This window comes from Rhinopithecus bieti, unplaced genomic scaffold, assembly GCF_001698545.2.
Source record: "Rhinopithecus bieti isolate Rb0 unplaced genomic scaffold, ASM169854v2 scaffold_77291, whole genome shotgun sequence".
In the NCBI taxonomy this organism is placed as follows: Eukaryota; Metazoa; Chordata; class Mammalia; order Primates; family Cercopithecidae; genus Rhinopithecus; species Rhinopithecus bieti.
The window spans coordinates 605,823-628,821 of NW_016829743.1; the positions used below are offsets into that span (position 1 = coordinate 605,823).

Genomic DNA, 22,999 nt, shown 5'->3' on the forward strand with positions numbered 1-22,999 from the left:
AATAGGAGGTGTGGGGGTGATTCCTTTCTTCCTTCTATTCTTACGTGTCTTCCCTGTTTTTTCCTTTTTCTATATATATCTCTAGTGGTTCCAAGTTTCCAGTATTCAATATGTCATACAATCCAGCAGAAAATGCAGTCTTGCTTTGTACGGTAAGTAACCTGTGGAGCCCTCCTAAGTTCTCCCCATTTTCCATAGGTCTCTTTCTTATGCCCTTAGGGAATCTCTAATGGCTTCTTAAAAACTATTTAATGGTCAGTTTGTGAGAGCTGACACAGTGATCACTCAGAGACTCAAATCAGGTAGGTTTCAGTTGTAAACATATTGAGCATTTGTGAACTGCCTATCTTTCATAAAGCTGAACTTAATGGAGCATCAGGATGAATGACCCAGATCACTAGAAATAATTTGAGAGAATGTTTAGACTGTATATATCCTATGGAAAGAAAATGTTTACCTTGATTCCTTCCTTTGGGTGAAAATAGAAGAACTATGATTTTGAGAGGGAGTTCATGTCAGTGGGGTTGGCTTCAGAGTCATCAAAGAGTCCTCTCTGTTTCTTGCAACAGAATTTGAAAAAAAAAAAAAAAATGACATTCTAATTTTAGTGCCCTGGTGGCCAAGTTAAAAGGAATGAAGTTATATGTCTTTCCTTATATAGCTGTATTGTCTAATCTTTTCTTCTTTAATATCTAGCAGTCCCATATTCTGACAGTTTTCTTTCATGTTTTTTCTTTTCTTCTTTTTCCAATAAACATTTGCATTCCTATAGTGTCTTTTCTTTGATGTCTTTTTTTTCTTTCCAGTGGTTGAGTACTCAGTTGATGAGTCCTCAGGGTGGGGTACCAGAATATCAGGGTCCTAGTCTGCTAATTTGTGGAATAGAGAGCAGTTCTTACTTTCATTCAGATAATATCTGCATCTTTGGAAGATAAAGAAAATAAAGTGGCATCAGTGCTGAGTTGTTTGGCAAAGAGCCCTATAATTCATAGATGTAGAAACAGTCAAATGCCCTCTGGGTGAAGGGTAAGAAAAGTATGGTTTCAGATTGATGTCTGTGCAATGGAACTGTTTTCTCTGTCACAGTAAACTGGAAAACTGTTATCTTGGGTGCTTCTCACTAACATTTTAATTTCCCCTTTTCTTCTACAGAGAGCTAGCAATTTAGAGAATAGTACCTATGACCTGTACACCATCCCTAAAGATGCTGACTCCCAGAATCCTGATGGTAGGTGTTCTTTTTGTCTACCCCACTCTGCTTCCAGCTCTCCTCACCCGCATCATAACTCCTCTTCAAGTTTTTCACATTCCATCCGCAAGCCATGGCCACATCACTCATGTCTGTTGGCAGGTGCTGCTGACAGTTGCATCAGCGGCGACCATGGTGTGAAATATTCATGTTCCTCCTCCATTTTATTACCCCAGCTAGATATATATATTTTATAATTTGGTTATTAGAAACTCTCCATTTTCTCTTTCAGCACAGCATGTTATCCTAGTTTATTGTCAGTTGATACGACTTTCACCCTGGTAGTTTCATTTATTTAAAAATGTGGTTCCAATCTTACAATGCCTCATCCTGGGACTAGGGATTTATACTCTCCCATCCACATCCAGATCCGATTTGCTTCCTTTTGCGTGTCAAAAAGATGAGGCTGCTAACAGCCCCACACCCCACCTGGGATCCCAGGATCCAGCTGAGACTCCTGACTACCTCTTCCATCACCACCATCCCTTGTTGATGTCCTTGTGATTAGAACTTGCTGACAAAACATTCTCAGAATGGATTTGACTATTGCCTATGGTCCTTTCAGTGCACTTCCTCCAGCGGGTTTATAGCTAGTACCAGATCAGAGATTTATTCTGCATATCCCCACTCTTACTGGCATACTTTCATGATGTTTTAGACCCCATCAACAGTTTCCTGAGAAATAATTTACTAGCTCTGTTTCTTTTCTGGGTGCCACTGGGTTATTATTGTTGCTAATCTATCTCCTCTCTTTTAAATGTGTTCATAGTGAGAGGAAGAAAATATATTTGTATTTAGTATCCATAAGTCAAATTCTCCCTTATAAATTAGTTAAGCCATTTCTGACTAAATCTTATGGTTTGGTACCTCCCAACTCAGCCCTTTGCTTTTTTTCTTTTTTTCCATCTGTGTTTACAATTAATAGAATTTCAAATATTTTGTTTTGTTTTATTACCACTTTTATTTTCTGTACTTCATTTTTTGAGGGAGATAATAACAAAGGAGCAGCCCAATGGTGGGCAACAGTGATAGGCTTGAATAATGCAGATTCCTGGCCCCTGGAAAATGGGAGTGTTAGTTTTGATAATAATTAGTTTCATAAATTGCCTGCCACTCCAGATGCCAGGGGCAAGACTAGCCAACATGTTCTCTCCAGTTTTCTGCTGGTCTAATAGGTAAAAGAGTATTTTGATGTACCCTTCTGTTTATCCTTCTACAAGTTTTCCAGAGAATGGAGTGTCCATTTCAAAACTAGTAAGCCACTGAACTGAGAAACATTTTTTAATTCTCGTCAAGTTGATAAGAATGGTCAGTTGACATTTACAGAGCAACAGCTTGGTTCTAAATACCACCCAGCACCAAGCTCTCCTGTCAAGATTTAGTTGGGAGTGCTCTGTCCCACCCTGCCCTACTAGGAAGTCTGCATTTGCATGTTAAAAGCAGCAGAGCAGCTGCATCCTGGGGAGGGGGTCCTATGACACAGGCTTGCTTTGCTGCAGCTTGGCCAGGGAGGCCCTGCTCGTTAGCTTGATGGAGTGTGCTGTCTCCCAAGATGGGCGGCCCTTCTGCCAGTACATGATGTTGGCTGAAATGCAACCACTTGGCCTAGAGAAAAGAGCCTTGGCAGGGGTGGTGGTTGGTGTTTGGAGGGGACTGGTGGGGAAAAGTCACTCAATAATAGCCCCAGGTTATGGCTGAATTAGGAAGCAGCTCAACTGGCAAAGCCAAGATGGCATCCAGCAAGACTGGCAGCTCCATGGCACCCGACTATGTCACCTGCCAGTGACTCACCACATGCTCCCACCCTTTGGTTTTGTTCTTCTCAGCGCCTGAAGGGAAACGATCCTCAGGCCTGACAGCCGTTTGGGTCGCTCGAAATCGGTTTGCTGTCCTAGATCGGATGCATTCGGTGAGTTAAGACTAAAAGCGGAAACTAATTTGGGGAGTGTGGTGGCAGCGGCCTGTGTATTGCAAAATAAAGACCATTGTTTTTTCTATTCTTCCCCCCGAGCAGCTGTGATTCTCATGTATTGGCTATACCTCTGTCTCTAGCCCTACACTAAACCCTCTTGGGGGAAAGGCATTAAAACTGATTTGATTGGGTTGATTGCTGTGGCTCTGGGTTTAAGAACCAAGCTAAAGTCACTGTTGACTACAGGAGTCCAAAATGCATCAAATCTGAAGTGAATGGGCTGGATGAGGAAATTTCCCTTCTCGTTCTGCTGTCTCCATTGTTACTTGAAATGTAATAGGTCCAGCACAAGATAAAGCACTCTGAAGAAAATATTTAACAAAATTTAAGCCCCAGAAACACTGTTTTCTCTCTGTTGTTCATTAAGGAATTCAGACTTTAGTTGGGACTTCTCAGTATATTTTAGTTGGAGGAGAAAAAATATATATTAAGGCCCTTAGAGAAGATTTTGGTTGGCTTGGTCTGTCTGCAGTGGTCATTGACATGGACAGGACAAAAAATACTTGTTAATTGACACTGAGGAACAATTGCTGAGAGACATCATCAGTTGCCATCATCATCTATACACACTTCTTCTCTTAACCCCATCTTTAATACTTATTGCAGCTTCTGATCAAGAATCTGAAGAATGAGATCACCAAAAAGGTACAGGTGCCCAACTGTGATGAGATCTTCTATGCTGGCACAGGCAATCTCCTGCTTCGAGATGCGGACTCTATCACACTCTTTGACGTACAGCAGAAGCGGTAACATATCAGGTGCCCCTAAGCAGACAGCCATGTAGTTGGGGAGAGTGGACATCTTTAGTGGGAACCTTTTTCCCCAAGTGAGTTTGTCTTGTTGCTTGGCCACTTCTTGTGCTCCAAGACTCTTTGTAGTAACTTTTCCTTTCTGTGATCACTCTCCATCCTGCATGTCCACACTAGCATTACAGTGAGAGTCTTGGTTATTTATCTGTTTTTACAGTACTTACCTGAACAAAGCGTGTTCTCAGGGCTTAGAACGAGAGAGACACAGAGATTAATAACATAGTTCCTATATTTAAAGGAGCTTACAGTCCAGTGGTGAAAATAGACATACACAGATTCCCTAATAATACAAGGAAATGAGGGAGAGGGGGTTGAGGAGGGGGAAAGTGAACAGTGTAAGCCAAAATGTTTAAGTCACTGAGCTACTATGTAGAAATTACATTGTTTTGTGTAATTAGTATTGCATTAAGAAATTGGGGTTTACATTAATTAGAGGGTGCAATTGATGTAGATCATAGCCTGAGACAAGGGAAATAGATCCATTCATGTTTGCACATCTCTGTCTATCTCAGGACTCTGGCATCTGTGAAGATTTCTAAAGTGAAATATGTTATCTGGTCAGCAGACATGTCACATGTGGCACTACTAGCCAAACACGGTGAGTCTTCATTATATCCACCCTGATTTAGAGACCAGTCCCTCCCACCCCCATTCCTGCCAGTCTACGGCACTTACCCTATCCAACAGAACACTCATGCCCTTTGCCTCTTACAGCCATTGTGATCTGTAACCGCAAACTGGATGCTTTATGTAACATTCATGAGAACATTCGTGTCAAGAGTGGGGCCTGGGATGAGAGTGGGGTATTTATCTATACCACAAGCAACCACATCAAATATGCTGTCACCACTGGGTAAGTTAATTATCTGGGATACAGAATGGGAGAAGGCAGCTTCCTGAAATCACTGTCCTGTCTTGAGATGTAACTGAAGTCCTCCATGAACTTCCTTCATGGAAAAGTCTTTACCTGGTATATATGTGCAAAGGGCATTAGAACATTCTTTTTTCAACTTTTTAAAAATTGAGAACTCTAAAACAAATGTAGACAATTACATAAAAAAAATATAGAATAACAAGTTATGTAGTGAACATCAACATAACTACCCCCCAAGTCAAAAAACAGAACAGTGCTGGCACCCCAGAAGCCCTTTGCCATGTGGTCACAACCCACCCTGTTTCCACCAAAAATAACATTCTAGTTTTTACAGTAATTTCTTCCTTGCTTTTCTTTGTAATTTTACTGCCCTGTGTTTCTTGATATGATTTAGTTTTGCCTGGTTTTGCCTTCATATAAATGAAACCATACTGAATATATTATTTCATATTTTGCTCAATATTTTGTAAGATTCATCCATCTTGTAGCTCCAATGTATTTATTTTCATTTTTGTATAATTATATGATTATACCACAGTTCGTCAGTTCTACTCTTTTAAGGAATATTTGAGTGAATTCTAGTTTTTGGCTTGTGTGAACAATGCTTAACATTCTTTTACCTGTTTTCTGGTGTACATGTACATACATTTCTCCAGAGTGTATCCTCGGAATAGAATTGCTAGGCCATAGAGTATGCATATCTTCACATTTATTAGGCAATGTGAAACTGCTTTTCTGTTTTTTTCTGAAATGGAATCTCGCCCAGGCTGGAGTGCAGTAGTGTGATCTCGGCTCACTGCAACCTCCGCCTCCTAGGTTCAAGTTATTCTCCTACCTCAGCCTCCCAAGTAGCTGGGATTACAGGCACGCACCACCACGTCCAGCTAATTTTGTATTTTAGTAGAGACGGGGGTTTCACCATGTTGACCACGCTGGTCTTGAACTCTTGACCTTGTGATCTGCCTGCCTTGGCCTCCCAAAGTGCTGGGATTACAGGTGTGAGCCACTGCACCCAGCTGTGAGCCACTGCACCCAGCTGTGAGCCACTGTGCCCAGCTGTGAAACTGCTTTTCAAAGTGGTTGTACCAATTTGTATGCCCCCCAGCTTGGTATAAAAATTTCCTTTTGGTTCGGGTGCGGTGGCTCACTCCTGTGTCCCAGCACTTTGGGAGGCCGAGGCGGGTGGATCACCAGAGGTCAGGAGTTCAAGACCAGCCCGACCAACATGGAGAAACCCTGTCTCTGCTAAAAATACAAAAAAATTAGCTGGGCGTGGTGGTGGGTGCCTGTAATCCCAGCTACTCCAGATGCTGAGGCAGGAGAATCACTTGAACCCAGGAGGCAAAGGTTGCAGTGAGCCATGATCGTGCCCTTGCACTCCAGCTTGGGCAACAAGAGCGAAACTCCGTCTCAAAAAAAAAAAGAAAGAAAAAATTTCCTTTCTTGCCTTCTTGACCAACACTTGATTTGGTGAGACTTATTTTTGTTCATCTGATGGATGTGTAATGGTATCTCCTTGTAATTTTGTTTTGCTGTTCTCTGTTTCCTAATAAGATTGAGCAACTTTTCATCTGGCCATCCAGTAGGATTTCCTCATATGAATTCTGTTCAAATCTTTAATCTGTCTTACATTATCTTTCTTTTTTGGATGTCTGTCCTTTGTCAGGGCTACATGTTGCAATTATCAGTATCTCCTCTTTTGTAGCATGTCTTCTGATTTTCCTTATGGTATCCTTTAATGAACAGACAGTCTTAAAATGTAGTTAAGTTTATGAATCTTTATTTTTTATGGCTATTAGGTTTCATCCTATTTTAAAGATCTTTATTGACTCCCAAATCATAAAGCTATTCTGCTGTATTCTTTTGTAAAACATTGTAACTGTGCTTTTATATCTAGGTCTATAATCTACCTGACATTGATTGTTATGTATGCTGTGAGGTATAGAAAGCTTAATCCCACTTTTTCCATAAGGACACTCAATTCCTCAGCAGCATTATTGAAAAGACCATTCTTTCTCCATTGTTCTGCACTCTCATCTTTGTCATACATAAATCATGTTTTCAAAAATGCAAGGATCTGTGGTCTATCTCTGCTCTAATTCCACACTGTCTTACATAATGTAGCTTTATGATAAATCTTCACATCTGGTACAACACTTACTCTGATGCTATTTTGTTTATTTTTTAAAAGTTTTTAGGGTATTTTCAAGTAAATTATGCCCTTTCACGTAAGTTTTGTTGTCGTTGTCGTTGTTGTTTTGAGATGGAGTCTCACTCTGTTGCCCAGGCTGGAGTACAGTGGCATAATCTTGGCTCATTGCAACCTCTGCCTCCCAGGTTCAAGTGATTCTCCTACCTCCCCAGATTCTCCTGCCTTATATGCGCATGCCACCACACCCAGCTAATATTTGTATTTTGAGCAGAGATGGGGTTTCACCATATTGGCCAGGCTGGTCTCAAACTCCTGACCTCAAGCCATCCTCCCACATTGGCTTACCAAAGTGCTGGGATTACAGGCATCAGCCACCAGGCTCGGCCCTTCACATAAGTTTTTAAAGTAACTTGTGAAATTCTTGGCCGGGCACCGTGGCTCAAGCCTGTACTCCCAGCACTTTGGGAGGCCGAGGTGGGCGGATCATGAGGTGAGGAGATCGAGACCATCCTGGCTAACACGGTGAAACCCCATCTCTACTAAAAATACAGAAAATTAGCTGGGCGTGGTGGCAGGCGCCTGTAGTCCCAGCTACTCAGGAGGCTGAGGCAGGAGAATGGCGTGAACCTGGGAGGCTGAGGTTGCAGTGAGCTGAGATCGTGCCACTGCACTCCAGCCTGGGTGACAGAACAAGACTCCGTTTCAAAAAAAAAAAAGTAACTTGTGAAATTCCACACAAAAACATTTGTCATTTCGTTTGGAATTGCATGGAATCTCTGTATCTGTTGGGGGATAACCATCATCTTTACAGTCCTTACAGTGTTCAATTTCCTAATCTGTGAACTTGGTATAGCAGCTCTTCATTCATTTAGGTCTTCTGAAACATCCTTCAATAAAGTTTTATAGTTTTCTCTATAGAGATCTTGCATCTCTTTGGTTAGATTTATTAGACACTTGACGGTTTTAAAATTCTGTTTGTAAATGGATATCTATTTAAAATTTTAATTTTCTAATTTTGTTGATATTTAGAAATACAGTTAATTCAATTTAAATACAACAAAATCAATTTAAAATTGATTTTATTTTAAGGAATCTTGCTAGACTCTTATCAATTCTAGGATTTATATTTCCTTTACAAATAATCATAGTATCTGTGGGTAATGACAATTTAGTTTCTCTTTCAAGTACTTATATATTACCATATTTTTCTTGTCTTACTGCACTGACTAGGATCTCCAGCAATGTTGAGTTAACATAATGACAGCAAACATTCTTGTCTTATTCCTAACTTAAAGGGCGAACTTTCAGTGTGTTAGAATTATGTGAGCTTACAGTAGATTTTTTTAAATGTATATCCCTTTTCTGCGAAGGAATTTTGCTATTTCTTTTTGCTAAGAGGTTTTTTTTTTTTTTTTTACCCTTGATGAATGTGAATTTATTTTATTTATATATATTTATTAATTTAATGTAATTTAACTATTTATTTTGGCAGAGAGTCTCACTCTTTTCCCATTGTGTAGTGGCATAATCTTGGCTCACTGCAACCTCTGCCTCCTGGGCTCAAGTTATCCTCCCAGCTCAGCCTCCCAAATAGCTGGGACTACAGGCATATGCCACCATGCCCAGCTCATTTTTGTATTTTTTGCAGTGATGGGGTTTCACCGTGTTGCTCAGTCTGGTCTTGAACTCCTAGGCTCAAGCAGTCGGCCTGCCGTGGTCTCCCAGTGCTGAGATTATAGGCATGAGCCACCATGCCTGGTCCAAATGTTAAATTTTATTAGATAACTTTTCTACATATACAGGTTGAGTATCTCTTACCTGACATGCTTGAAACCAGAAGTATTTTATATTTCCGATTTTTTTCTGATTTTGGAGTATTTGCGTTACTGATTGAACATTATTCCACATCCAAAAATCTGAAGTCCACACTGCTCCAATGAACATTTCCTTTCAGTGTCATTTCAGTGCTCAGTTTTGGATTTTGGAGCATTTCAGATTTCCTGTTTGGGATGCTCAGTCTGCATTGAGGTAGTCATACAATTTTTCTCCTTTCATTGATTAATGTAGTGAATTAAATTGATTTTTTTTTATTTTTTATTTTTTTTTTGAGACAGAGTGTCACTCCAGGCTAGAGTGCAGTGGCATGATCTCAGCTCACTGCAACCTCCACCTCCCAGGTTCAAGCAATTCTTGTGTGTCAGTCTCCCACGTAGCTGGGATTATAGGTGTGAGCAATTATGCTTGGCTAATTTTGAATTTTTAATAGAGACGAGGTTTCGCCATGTTGGTCAGGTTGGTCTTGAACTCCTGACCTCAGGTGATCCGCCTGCCTCAGCCTCCCAAAGTGCCAGGATTACAGGCATGAGCCACTGTGCCCAGCTGATTTTTTTATGTTAAATCAACATTATATTCCTGATATAAACCTAACTTGGTCTTGATATTTTTACCCTTTTCAAATATTGCTAGCTTTAGGTTGCTAATATTTTGCTGATGTTTTCACATATTTATAAGTGAGATTACCTGTAATTTTCCCTTTTCTTTCTGTCCTTGTTAGGTTTTAGTATCAAGGTTATGTGAATTTCATAAAGTAAGCAAATAATGTATCTTTTTCTGTTCCCTCAATGAGTTTGCATAAGATTGGAATTAATTCGTCCTTGAATGTTGGTTAGAATTTGAAGTCATATGGACATAGGACTTTTTCTATGGGAGAACTTTAAAAATTTGATTCAGTTTATTTAGCTATTACAGGACTATAGGTGTTTTCTATTTATTTTTGAGTCAGCTTTGGCAAATGTTATTTTTTAGGAGTTTGATCCTTCGATCTATCTGTCTGTCTGTCTATCTATCTATCTATCTATCTATCTATTTATTTATTTATTTTCAGTTGGAGTCTTACTTTGTTACCCAGGCTGGAGTGCAGTGGTGCGACCTCGACTCACTTCAACCTCCGTCTCCTGAGTTCAAGTGATTCTTCTGACTCAGCCTCCCGAGTAACTGGGATTAACATGCACCACCACGCCTGGCTAATTTTTGTATGTTTAGTAGAGACGGGGTTTCACAATGTTGGCCAGGCTGGTCTTGAACTCCTGGCCTCATGTGATCTACCCGCCTCAGCCTCCCAAAGTGCTGGGATTACAGATGTGAGCCACTGTGCCTGGCCAGTTTGATTCTCTTAAAAAGTTACATCTTTATTCTGCAAGATCTGTAGTGTTATCCCCTTTTTCATTCATACTATTTTCTTTTCTCTGAATTGCCCTCATGAGAGGCTTATCAGTTTTATTCAAGTTTTGCCTTTATTGAACTTCTCTATTGTATTTTTGTTTTCTATTTAATTTCTACTATTGGCTTTATTATTTTCTTCTAAGTACTTTCTTTGGTTTAAAAGAACAGTAACATTTTGAGATGAGTGCTTGTTAATTTTTAGTTTCTCCTAATATATGCATGTAGAATCCAATAATTTTTAGTATTTCTTTTAATACAGTCTATAAATTGTTTGTCAAGTGTTGCATTAGCTATATTGACAAACTTCAATTTGCAATCTATTTATTATTATTTAGTTCAAAATACTTTCTATTAGACTGGGCACGGTGGCTCACACCTGTAATCCCAGCACTTTGGGAGGCTGAGGCAGGTGGATCACCAGGTCAGGAGATCGAGACCATCCTGGCTAAACGGTGAAACCCCGTCTCTACTAAAAATACAAAAAATTAGCCCGGCATGGTGGCGGGCGACTGGAGTCCCAGCTACTCGGGAGGCTGAGGCAGGAGAATGGCGTGACAGGAGGCAGAGCTTGCATTGAGCCGAGATCGTGCCGCTGCACTCCAGCCTGGGCGACAGAGCAAGACTCTGTCTCAAATATATATATATACTTTCTGTTTTTTATTATTTCTTTGTCAGAACTCTTCACATATACCTCTCTTCTACTTTCAATTATAGCTTATAAAGGAGTTAGCTGTCCATAATCACCTGATTATATATAAGAACTTAAGATTTAACTGTTAGGTCTGATTCCTATAGCCATGTCTGTTACTCATCTTCTAGGATAATAGTATATAAAGAAAAATCATGCCATCTACCCCATCATAGAAAGAATACGATAAATTTGGCATTTAGTTCTGCTCTTTTTTGAATCACTTCCCATCTATATCATTGTTCAAATGGCACTTGACAAAAGACCGTTTCCTAGGTTTGTTCCATTTCTTCACAGGATGGATTTTCCTTCTCACTTACTGAAAGTTGTGCCATCTACCCTCTGTTCTTAGGGACCACGGGATCATTCGAACTCTGGATTTACCCATCTATGTCACACGGGTGAAGGGCAACAATGTATACTGCCTAGACAGGGAGTGTCGTCCCCGGGTACTCACCATTGATCCCACTGAGTTCAAATTCAAGCTGGCCCTGATCAACAGAAAATATGATGAGGTAGGAAGTGAGGATGCAAACTAGAGTATTAAGAGAGGCAGCACTCTTTTTTTTTCTTTCCTGTGAGTGATGTCTACTTCTTGCCCAACCCTACCCCAAATGTCTAGGTACTGCACATGGTGAGGAATGCCAAACTAGTAGGCCAGTCTATTATTGCTTATCTCCAGAAGAAGGGCTATCCTGAAGTGGCACTTCATTTTGTCAAGGATGAGAAAACTCGCTTTAGTCTGGCACTGGAGTGTGGAAACATTGAGGTGAGAGGAATATGGTCATCAGCCCCATATTGTCTTAGAGGTGAGAGGGTTAGAGTGGCATTGGGAGGGCATTATTCTGGGCTTGCTTCTTTAGCCAGAATAATGAAATTTGGGATTTTTTTAGTTGTTACATTGAGCCATCTTCCTGTTGCTCTTTGCCCATCTACTTTTACCTGCCTCTGCTTCTCCCACAGCATTTCTATTTTTGTCAACCTCAATTATAGTAACTTCTAGGATAAAAGCAAGATGGTATGGAATTTGAAAATCTTATTATTTCCTTGACACTTAATCTTGCTGACTAGCTACTTAGATGAAAGAGTACCTATTAAGCACTGAGGCCTAGAATGTATAGGCATTGCTTTCTAAGGTGAAAAGGGCTTAGGAAAACGTTTTCCAGTTCTGAACTTCTTCCTAGTATTATTTCTTCTGTCTTTGCTAAAGCCCCTGTGGATCTTCATACCTGGCAGTTAGGAAGTAAGGTAGCTAAGCAAGAACCGGCTCTGTGGAATCATCAACTGCTGGGTGGTTTTGTTGTAAAAGTAAATTTCTGAGGAGGAGGATAAATGCGATGTGATTATTTCTATCCCTGTATCTAAAGGGGTTCTATGTGTTCACTGGATTTTTTTTTTTCTTTTCTTTTTTTTGAGACAGGAGTCTCGCTCTTATTGCCCAGGCTGGAGTGCAATGGCGTGATCTTGGCTCACTGCAACCTCCATCTCCTGGGTCCAAGCGATTCTCCTGCCTCAGCCTCCTGAGTAGCTGGGACTACAGGCGCGCAACATGATGCCCAGCCAAATTTTTTGTATTTTTAGTAGAGACAAGGTTTCACCATGTTGGCCAGGATGGTCTCGAGCTCTTGACCTCATGATCCGCCTGCCTTGGCCTCCCAAAGTGCTGGGATTACAGACACGAGCCACTGCGCCTGGCCAATTTTCAATGGAATTAGACTAAAAGCTAGGAGTAATTGAAAGTATAAGAAATTCTTTGGGAGATTTATATAGAGGCAGATGCTTTGCAGAGTCCCTGGTTTTGAGTCACATTGTCCTTCAACCTGTTAACATGACCGTGGGGATTCTTTAGATTGCTCTGGAAGCAGCCAAAGCACTGGATGACAAGAACTGCTGGGAAAAGCTGGGAGAAGTGGCCCTGCTGCAGGGGAACCACCAGATTGTGGAAATGTGCTATCAGCGTACCAAAAACTTTGACAAACTTTCCTTCCTGTATCTTATCACTGGCAACTTAGAAAAGCTTCGCAAGATGATGAAGATTGGTGAGGCCCTCGAACTAAGGATGGGAAGAGGGGTTCTTGGGGGAAGGAGGAAGGTGAATAAAGGAGAAAGAGAACTTAAGAGAAAAGACCTAACTTGGTGTCTCTTACTTAACTTGGTGCAGCTGAGATCAGAAAGGATATGAGTGGCCACTATCAGAATGCCCTATACCTGGGTGATGTGTCAGAGCGTGTGCGGATCCTAAAGAACTGTGGGCAGAGTAAGTATCTGGGACTTGCCAGCTTTTTCAGGGTCTGAGGAAGTATTTTTCTGTTCTTGTTGAGTTAATTTGTGTACAGTGGTGAGGGATTTCTCTTTATTGTGCATTTTTTTAGGAGAGACAACATGCTCCTCCTGTGCTTAGAAGATTTTCTTCAAAGCCAAAGCGAGGTGCAGCCAGAATATTCAGTCCAGCCAAACACCCTTAGGAAAATAGTTATTCATGGGGAAGATAGGAGATTTTAAAAGGCCTAGAGCAGACACCCTAGTAAATGCACATGGTTGGATGCCATTAGAATTTTGTTCTTTATTTTCAGTTTGGAGGTTTCACTCATTTATTCATGTATATGGTCAAGGGATATTTTTGAGAACCCACTATATACCAAGCATTGTATTAGCATTTGAGATATATTAGGGAACAAACAAGTTGAAAGATGAGGTTTGGACCAAGGTGCTCTTAGTGGAGGGGTGAGCACTGTTCAGATTCAGGATATATTTTGCAGGTAGAAACAACATGATTTGTTGCAGTAACTAGATTTGAGATGTAACAGAGACGAGTCAGGGATATCCAAGGTTCTCAGCACTGATGGATAGGTCTCAAAGATAAGCAGCTATATTAGTTCTCTGTTGCTGTGTAACAAATTACCCCCCAATTTAGTAGTTTAAAACAACAAACATTTATTATTTCACAATTTGTAGCATGGCTTAGCAGGGTCTCTCGTGAGGCTACAGTCAAAGTGTTGGCCAGGACTGCAGATATCTGAAGATTCACCGGGGAGAGAATCTACTTCTACACTCAATGACCATTGACAGCCCCCATGTCCTTGCTCCCTGTTGTCTAAGAAACGTCAGTTTCTTTTCATGTTGCCCTCTCCAAAGAAGTTTGTAACGTGGTAGCTAGTTTCCCTTACAGCAAGTGAGCAAAAGAGGGCACCCCAAGATAGACGCCACAATCTTTGTAACCAGATCTAGGAAGTAGCATCCCATCACATCTGCCATGTTCTATGTATTAGAAGCTAGTTAATAAATCCAGCCCACACTTAAGAGGTGGGTATTATGCAACAACGTGAATACCAGGAGTCAGTGATCACTGGGGGGACCATCTCAGAGGCTGCTTACCCCAGCAATATGCATTTGGAAATGTACCTATACCACAAAGTCTGTTTTCTCTACAGAGTCCCTGGCCTATCTCACAGCTGCTACCCATGGCTTAGATGAAGAAGCTGAGAGCCTAAAGGAGACATTTGACCCAGAGAAGGAGACAGTGAGTCTTTATTTACATGATTGTCTCTTATTACAGGATTAACTCTAAGATCTTAGAACAATTTAAAATTATGAATATCACTCTCCCACCTGGTTATCAGGAGAGGCAGAGAAACAAATGACATCAAAGGAGGCTCCATAACTTTCCTTACGTGACTTCCAAGTGCTGTTTGTTTTTAGCCTCTTTTCTTCTACTACTCAGATCCCAGACATTGACCCTAATGCCAACCTGCTCCAGCCACCTGCACCTATCATGCCATTGGATACCAATTGGCCTTTATTGACTGTATCCAAGGGATTTTTTGAAGGCACCATTGCCAGCAAAGGTAAGTACCTACTTCTCCCATACCACTTTTGTTGTTTGTTTTGTGAAGAACTGTCCTAGAGAATACCATTACCATTTAGTTTAATCTGTCCTTTTTTTCTGCATGAAGCCTAATGGAGTATTGAAATGCCAGTCATTTATGGTGCGGTCATAAAAACTTAAAATAGCATTTTCAGGTCATTAAGGAAAATTTGGAAAATAGGGAGAAAAACAAGGGATCCCTCTACTACCATCAATAACTTCAGTTAATATTTTGGTATATTTTCTTAAGTTTTACTATATATGTAGTCATGTTCTTTGTTCAGTATTTTATCATTCATGACACAATTTTAAAGGTACTAATTCAACTACCTGTAATTCCGGTATGTGGGTATAGGCAGATGTGTGCTACCACCCTCCACCACTTCCACCCTTAACCTCCTCCTGTTTTCTCGGTCTCCTAGTTTATTTCACATGAGTAAGAGCCTAAACAGACTCTTAAGCATTTTGTGCCGAACCCCGGTCTTTCCTCCACCTCCTCTATCTATCCTATGCCTGACGCCTTGTACATATTGTAGTGGTGGTAGCTTAGCAAAGCTCTCAGGAAGAAATTCAAGAGTGGTAGCCAAAGGCTGGTAAGTACAAATTATTTAAGAGCCAGTTTTTGGTAGCAGGAAGGCCAGTTCCTTCCATCTGTCTTCTATTCCCTCCCTCTGTGAAACCTACTGCAAGTCAGCATAACATATATACCACAAAAATAAATAATACACAAAAATAAATAATAAGTAGGCAGAAGCTTGGCACCTGTTTTTGAAAGGATTTAACCTGCCTGCAGAAAAGGCCATATCTCAGACTTGCTGTACTATAACCAGTTCTGTTCTATTCCTTCCCTCTGTAGGGAAGGGAGGAGCACTGGCTGCTGACATTGACATTGACACTGTTGGTACAGAGGGCTGGGGAGAGGATGCAGAGCTACAATTGGATGAAGGTAAAAGTGCTGTTTTAAGACTGTTCTGGGGCCAGGCGCAGTGGCTTAAGCCTGTAATCCCAGCACTTTGGGAGGCCGAGACGGGCAGATCACAAGGTCAGGAGATCGAGACCATCCTGGCTAACACGGTGAAACCCCGTCTCTACTAAAAAATACAAAAAACTAGCCGGGCGAGGTGGCGGGCGCCTGTAGTCCCAGCTACTCTTGAGGCTGAGGCAGGAGAATGGCGTAAACCCAGGAGGCGGAGCTTGCAGTGAGCTGAGATCTGGCCACTGCACTCCAGCCCGGGCGACAGAGCGAGACTCCGTCTCAAAAAAAAAAAGGACTGTTCTGGAGCGATGGACACCTTGGATTGGGACTGGGTTGTGGGTAGATCTGCAGACTTCCAGGCCATGAAACCAACTAGGATTGATTTTACTTTCTTTGGCTAAGATTATGCCACTGCCCAAATCTGTTTTGAGCTTGAATTTTCCTTACAGATGGGTTTGTGGAGGCTACAGAAGGTTTGGGGGATGATGCTCTTGGCAAGGGACAGGAAGAAGGAGGTGGCTGGGATGTAGAAGAAGATCTGGAGCTCCCTCCTGAGCTGGTATGTGGAATTTGTACCCTTAGAAGGTTCTCTCCATATCTCCCTGTGGAAGCTAGAGGCCTTATTGTCCCCCACCACTATCCTAAGGTCTCCAGAAGGGAAGGGGACTAGACCCTCCTTCTAATCTGATGCTTGTCTCCCGTTTGAAAGAAGGAAGATGGCTGGGCACGGTGGCTAATGCCTGTAATCCCAGCACTTTGGGAGGCTAAGGCAGGACAATTGTTTGAGCCCAGGAGTTCAAGACCAGCCTGGGCAACATATCAAGACCCTGTCTCTATTTTTAAAAGTAAAAGAAGCAGGAAGCATGAGAGAGTCAAAGTTAGTGGCCTTGTCACTTCCATCTGTCCTGATATGCTCAAAGAGGAGAGGATGTAGGACTTATCTCTAATCTGATGCTTAACTCCCATGGAAAGAAAGAAGAATGAGGTAATCAGCGTTCTTCCAGCAACAGCTTATGAGAAGGCAGCAACTGGAGTTTTTGATAAGTCATTTTGTCACTGGTGAGGTGGCTCCTCTTTTGGCAGTCTTCTCCCACAACTATCACCCCTCTTCCTCATTGGAGGCAGGGAACAATGTAAATGGTTGTGTTCTAGATTCAACAGAACAAAGTGCTTGAATGGCTTAAAAAATTACTCAATTTGGCTGGGCACGGTGGCTCATGCCTGTAATCCTAGCACTTTGAGAGGCTGAGCCAGGCAGATCGCTTGAACTCAGGAGTTGGAGAACAGCCTAGGCAACATGGCAAAACCCCATCTCTACAAAAAAAATACAAAAATTAGCCAGGTGTGGTGACTTGTGCCTGTGGTTCCAGCTACTCGGGAGGCTGAGGTTGGAGGATTGCTTGCGCATGGGAGGCAGAGGTTGCAGTGTGCCGAGATCATGCCTCTGTACTCCAGTCTAGGTGACAGAGTGTGACCCTGTCTCAAAAAAAAAAATTATTCAATACTCAATTTTGATTTCCCCCTAGGATATATCCCCTGGGGCAGCTGGTGGGGCTGAAGATGGTTTCTTTGTGCCCCCAACCAAGGGAACAAGTCCAACTCAGGTAAGCGGAAGAAACCAGCAAGGATGAGTAGCTAATACTCGATTAGTGTATAACAGGTATTGGAGAATAGAGAAGAACAAAGTTTCACTTGGTTTGGGTTTTCTTGTTTCTTGTTAGATCTGGTGTAATAACTCTCAGCTTCCAGTTGATCACATCCTGGCAGGCTCTTTTGAAACAGCCATGCGGGTAAGTAACCTTGGCTTTTTCTCTTGAGTGTGCCTAGTCCAGGGTCCCAGGGAGATGGTTGACTCATTTTAATCAAGTGAAATTATCCTACCCACAAGGGCAAAGGTGTATATTTTTCATGAAAACTCTTTGTTAAGTACACTTGACTTCCTGTTATCTGCCTTCCACTTGGCCTAGTAATCTTTTAGGACAGATCCTTCAGTCATCTTCCACCCATTTATAGCTTGCTTTCTGGCTCACATCAGTGAGATAAGTACCCCTTCCCAAGCAGGGGTCTGTTTTGAACACTAAGCCAGTATTGTTATAATAACAATAATGATAACACTACAATAACCGCTAACGTTTATTTAATGTTCACTGTGTGCCAGGCACTATCCTAAACACTTTAATAGGTATTATTAAATGAGGTAGGTCTTACAATTAAATGTGTTTTACTGATGAAGAAACGGGAACAGAGAAGTTAATTACCTTGCCCAAGGAAAAGTAGCTTTTTCTGCAGCAGGGCCAAAATCCTTGTTTCTTTGCTTCTGTTCCAGCTCCTTCATGACCAAGTAGGGGTAATCCAGTTTGGCCCCTACAAGCAACTGTTCCTACAGACATATGCCCGAGGCCGCACAACCTATCAGGCTCTGCCCTGCCTACCCTCCATGTATGGATATCCTAATCGCAACTGGTAAGGCCCTTCGCTCTTTGCTTTCATCTGTTCCAAGTTATGGTCGATATTTCAGATGGTAGCCTCAGTGACATAGTCAGAATTCTTTCCGAGCTAGGGTTTTCCAGTAGAAAAAAAGATCTTTGGCTTGTTACTCTATGGGGTTTGGTTTACATCTGCTGTCATCCTCTTCCCCAGCTACTTTGACAGGAGACAGGAGGGAAGCTATGAGGATGTTTGCCAGAAAAGGAAATTGGATCCTAGTTGGCTACTGACTATCCTGTCTTCTTCCTACTTTTCCTTTTCCAGGAAGGATGCAGGGCTGAAGAATGGTGTACCAGCTGTGGGCCTGAAGCTTAATGACCTCATCCAACGGTTGCAGCTATGTTACCAGCTCACCACAGTTGGCAAATTTGAGGAGGCTGTGGAAAAATTCCGTTCCATCCTTCTCAGTGTGCCACTTCTTGTTGTGGACAATAAACAAGAGATTGCAGAGGTAAGAGGGTCTAGCCACTGTCCCAGTTCTGGGCACTCCCACATTCTTGTCTCTGTATCCTGACCTTCTGCTCCCTCTATAGGCCCAGCAGCTCATCACCATTTGTCGTGAGTACATTGTGGGTTTGTCCATGGAGATAGAAAGGAAGAAGCTGCCCAAAGAGACTCTAGAACAGCAGAAGCGCATATGTGAGGTAAGATCTATAGGACCCTGAGTACAACAGAGACATCGTTCCCTTCACCCTTCACTAGGTTTGAATTCTTTTAATTTCAAACCCAGATCTGAGTGGGGACGAATAGAAATTTAGGCCCTTCATTTCTATGAGGGGAGGATACATTTCTTCACCCTGCTTCCTCATCTCACCAGTCCTCCATACCTGGAAGGCAGAAGACCTCTCTGCTTTATAACCCATCCTGTTGTGTTGTGTTGTGTTGTGTTGTGTTGTGTTTTCTATGCATGTGTAGCAGCTTAGAAATGACCTCTACCAGGTGTAGCATCAACTTGGCATGTGTTCCTCTTTCTGTCCACCAGATGGCAGCCTATTTCACCCACTCAAACCTGCAGCCTGTGCACATGATCCTGGTGCTGCGTACAGCCCTCAATCTCTTCTTCAAGCTCAAGAACTTCAAGACAGCTGCCACCTTTGCTCGGCGCCTACTAGAACTCGGGCCCAAGCCTGAGGTGGCACAACAGGTAGATGGAGCTCCTTCAGTGACCATAGGGAAGCCAGATCAACTATTACATGGAGGGAACAGACCAAGGTCCTTGCCTCTGAAACAAAGCAGTAAATAACAACATTCAACAAAAAGAGCCAACAGAATGCTACCCTCTGTTTACTTCCTGACTTGGTGCTTCCTTTGTTCCTGGAAAATTAATAGTTTATTGAGACATGACAATTGTCTTAAGTGTGCTGTGCAACCTAGAATAGCTCCATTGCACCTGAAAGTAACCCCAGTCTGTCCTTAAGCTCCAGATATCCCATCACAACCACCACAAAGCTTCACATACACATCTCATTACTTGTGTCCTCCAAATGCATTCTTTTTGGGTGATGGAAGTCTGTTTTAACCCTTTCTAGGACCTGACCCTGATAATCTCCAGAGTTGGTGTAGGAATGTGGGTCTAGATTATGGAACCACTTTTGTATTGAGAAGGGGATAGTTTGATACAATAGGAATGGTGATTGTTAACCCTTCACATACATCCAGTACAGAGGCTGGGACCTTTTTTCACCTGGTACAGTTGTATCTCACATCAACAGAACTACCAAACCGTGGTGATGGGATCCTTTTGAGGTGTTGTCTGCAGCTTTCTATCCTCCTAAATAAAATGCTCCTTCCTTTCCCTAGACCCGAAAAATCCTGTCTGCCTGTGAGAAGAATCCTGCAGATGCCTATCAGCTCAATTATGACATGCACAACCCCTTTGACATCTGTGCTGCATCATATCGGCCCATCTACCGTGGAAAGCCAGTGGAAAAGTGTCCACTCAGTGGGGCCTGCTATTCCCCTGAGTTCAAAAGTCAAATCTGTAGGGTCACCACAGTAAGTACTGTCCTCAATAAATGTATCTAGGATATTGAGAGAAGGGGAAAAAGAAAGAAATATGGTGGTCCTTTTTTCTTCTTGTGCTTGTCCCCTGCTCCCTGAGGCAGTGACCCTGGAGAACGCTAGAGCATCTCCCCACTGCTGTTTGCCAGCCAGTGACGAACACCCAAATACCTGTCTGCTACGCCCATTGAGGGTATAGGGAATAAGTTTTGTAGGGTTCTCAACCTTACAAATCTCTAACTTATTCCTCTGTTTGCTCTTCCACAGGTGACAGAGATTGGCAAAGATGTGATTGGTTTAAGGATCAGTCCTCTGCAGTTTCGCTAAGGCCCCCTTTGTGTGCATGGGTCAGTCACCATATGTTCCCCCCAGAGAATGTGTCTATATCCTCCTTCTAACAGCACGTTCCTCCTGCAACTACTCTTTGGATTTGGCTTTCTCTACCCTAAAACCTAGTATCTTTTCCTCTTCTATGGAAAAATCTGAAGTCTAAACTTGACTTTTTTGAGGTCTTCTCAACTTGACTATAGTTGTTCTAATAATTGGCCCTGCCTTTCCAGCTTAATTCTAAGGAACAAGTAAAACTCTGGGCTGGGTGGAGTGGCTCATGCCTGTAATCCCAGCACTTTGGGAGGCTGAGGTGGGCAGATCATCTGAGGCCAGGAGTTTGAGACCTGCCTGACCAACAGGGTGAAACCCTGTGTCTAATAAAAATACAAAAATTAGCCTGGCATGGTAGCATGCGCCTGTAGTCCCAGCTACTTGGGAGGCTGAGGCATGAGAATCACTTGAACCTAGGAGGTAGAGGTTGCAGTCAGCTGAGAACATACCACTTCACTCTAGTCTGGGTGACAGAGCAAGACTCTATCTCAGAAAAAAAAAAGGAAAACTCTGTGATGGACATTTATTTAGTAAATCCCTTCAGTATTTATCCCTTCTCTTCCCACAGCAGCTTTCTTTTCTGTCAACTAGAAAGGAGCGGGATGTAATAAATACATGTTGGTGTGACTAGGCCACACCAACTCTTAATCATCTCCCATTTTCCTTAGACATTTAAATTCCCAGGCAGGTACCCTCTGTGTACTCAGAAATTTGAAGAAGTTATTTGGTTTTCCAAAATGCACACTGCTGGTTATTGATTTGTTCTTTATAACTATTGTTCTCATATTTCTCACACTAAATAAATCTCTACGAGAGCTTCTTGACTTGGCCATTTATTTCTTGGACACTGTCATGTTCTTGTTCACCCATGCAGGTACCCCACCAAAGCACATATCTTCCTTCCAGTAATAATTTTTAATTACAAAATAAACATCCACTATTGGGGGGAAAAAAAAGCTAGCCGAGCATGGCAGCAGGTGCCTGTAATCCCAGCCACTCCGGAGGCTGAGGCAGAGGATTGCTTGAACCCAGGAGGCGGAGCTTGCAGTGAGCCGAGATCGCGCCACCACACTCCAGCCTAGGCGACAGAGTGAGAGTCTGTCTCAAAAAAACAAAGAAAAAAAGAAGCACATACTTTTCATAGGATATATATGAGGACCTAAACTGCTGTGAAAATGATAGAAAGCAAGTAGCTCCCCTATTCTGTTTTTGATTGCAGCCCTTTATCTCTTGCTGATGATAGCAATATTTTATTGAGCAACTGCCATGTGCCTGTCACTGTTCTAGATATTTTACATGTAATATACAGATATAAGAATAGTACATTATATATATTACAATGATAAAATTATTACATTGACAATGCAATATTTTGCTTGTCATATGCTAAGAATAATTGGGTAGACGTTACTGTGCCTTTGATTAAAATATGTACTTTTTTGCATCTTAAATTCATGTTTTCAATAAATAATAAATGCATATAGTTAAAAAATCTGTAAATATAAAAAGCTATTCTGTGACAAATCTTTCCATCCTTTCATCAGGCACCCAGTTCCTATCACCTTCCCCAAAGCAGGTAACCACTGTTACCAGCTTGCTTACATACATCCTTCCAGAAATTTTATATATATATACTAGCAGATATGACTAGGCCATTCTCTATCCCCCTTTATACACAAATGAAACCATACTATTTAACAATTTTGTACCTTTGTTTTTTCATTTAACATTTTTGGTATTTTCTCGTATCAATATATTAGGGAGATTCACTTTGTTTTTTACTTCTCTTCATACTACACGTTGTATTTTTCTTTTCTTTTTTTTTTTTTTTGAGACGGAGTCTCGCTCTGTCGCCCAGGCTGGAGTGCAGTGGCGCGATCTCGGCTCACTGCAAGCTCCGCCTCCCGGGTTCACGCCATTCTCCTGCCTCAGCCTCCTGAGTAGCTGGGACTACAGGCGCCCGCCACCACGCCCGGCTAATCTTTTGTATTTTAGTAGAGACGGGGTTTCACCATGGTCTCGATCTCCTGACCTTGTGATCCGCCCATCTCGGCCTCCCAAAGTGCTGGGATTACAGGCGTGAGCCACGGCGCCCGGCCGTATTTTTCAGTATTGATTTTATCCACAGTTTTCTACAGATAGTGAGAGGGTAAGTCATTGGGTTGCAAAGATTACAGAGATTTTACTCTAGAACCATAAAACAGAAATGCATTGACAATTTTTGTATTGCTGTTTTTCTCATTTGAGCTCTCAGTATTTAATTACATAATGTTAATACTATAAGTGGAAAGTTTCTGTAAATAATATTAGCTCTTTGGGAGAG

General features: G+C 41.9%; 1 protein-coding gene across 2 annotated transcripts in view; it reads left to right on the top strand.

Annotated features, from left to right (window-relative positions):
• COPA (coat protein complex I subunit alpha) overlaps positions 1-21,619 on the top strand; it is a 53,979-nt gene extending 32,360 nt beyond the window's left edge. Inside the window, exons 12-33 of one of the 2 annotated variants that reach the window (XM_017864852.1) lie at positions 86-152; positions 1,153-1,228; positions 3,076-3,158; positions 3,828-3,967; positions 4,543-4,628; positions 4,718-4,883; positions 11,319-11,481; positions 11,589-11,735; positions 12,816-13,005; positions 13,128-13,223; positions 14,398-14,486; positions 14,688-14,811; positions 15,688-15,777; positions 16,257-16,366; positions 17,334-17,411; positions 17,529-17,597; positions 18,134-18,270; positions 18,559-18,745; positions 18,828-18,938; positions 19,277-19,438; positions 20,095-20,289; positions 20,563-21,619. In XM_017864852.1, the coding sequence (XP_017720341.1) occupies positions 86-152; positions 1,153-1,228; positions 3,076-3,158; positions 3,828-3,967; positions 4,543-4,628; positions 4,718-4,883; positions 11,319-11,481; positions 11,589-11,735; positions 12,816-13,005; positions 13,128-13,223; positions 14,398-14,486; positions 14,688-14,811; positions 15,688-15,777; positions 16,257-16,366; positions 17,334-17,411; positions 17,529-17,597; positions 18,134-18,270; positions 18,559-18,745; positions 18,828-18,938; positions 19,277-19,438; positions 20,095-20,289; positions 20,563-20,622 (2,626 nt within the window). In that variant the 3' untranslated portion in view covers positions 20,623-21,619. The remainder of the gene's footprint in view (positions 1-85; positions 153-1,152; positions 1,229-3,075; positions 3,159-3,827; positions 3,968-4,542; positions 4,629-4,717; positions 4,884-11,318; positions 11,482-11,588; positions 11,736-12,815; positions 13,006-13,127; positions 13,224-14,397; positions 14,487-14,687; positions 14,812-15,687; positions 15,778-16,256; positions 16,367-17,333; positions 17,412-17,528; positions 17,598-18,133; positions 18,271-18,558; positions 18,746-18,827; positions 18,939-19,276; positions 19,439-20,094; positions 20,290-20,562) is intronic. The other variant, XM_017864853.1, reaches the window with a different exon arrangement.
• Positions 21,620-22,999: the final 1,380 nt, after the last annotated feature.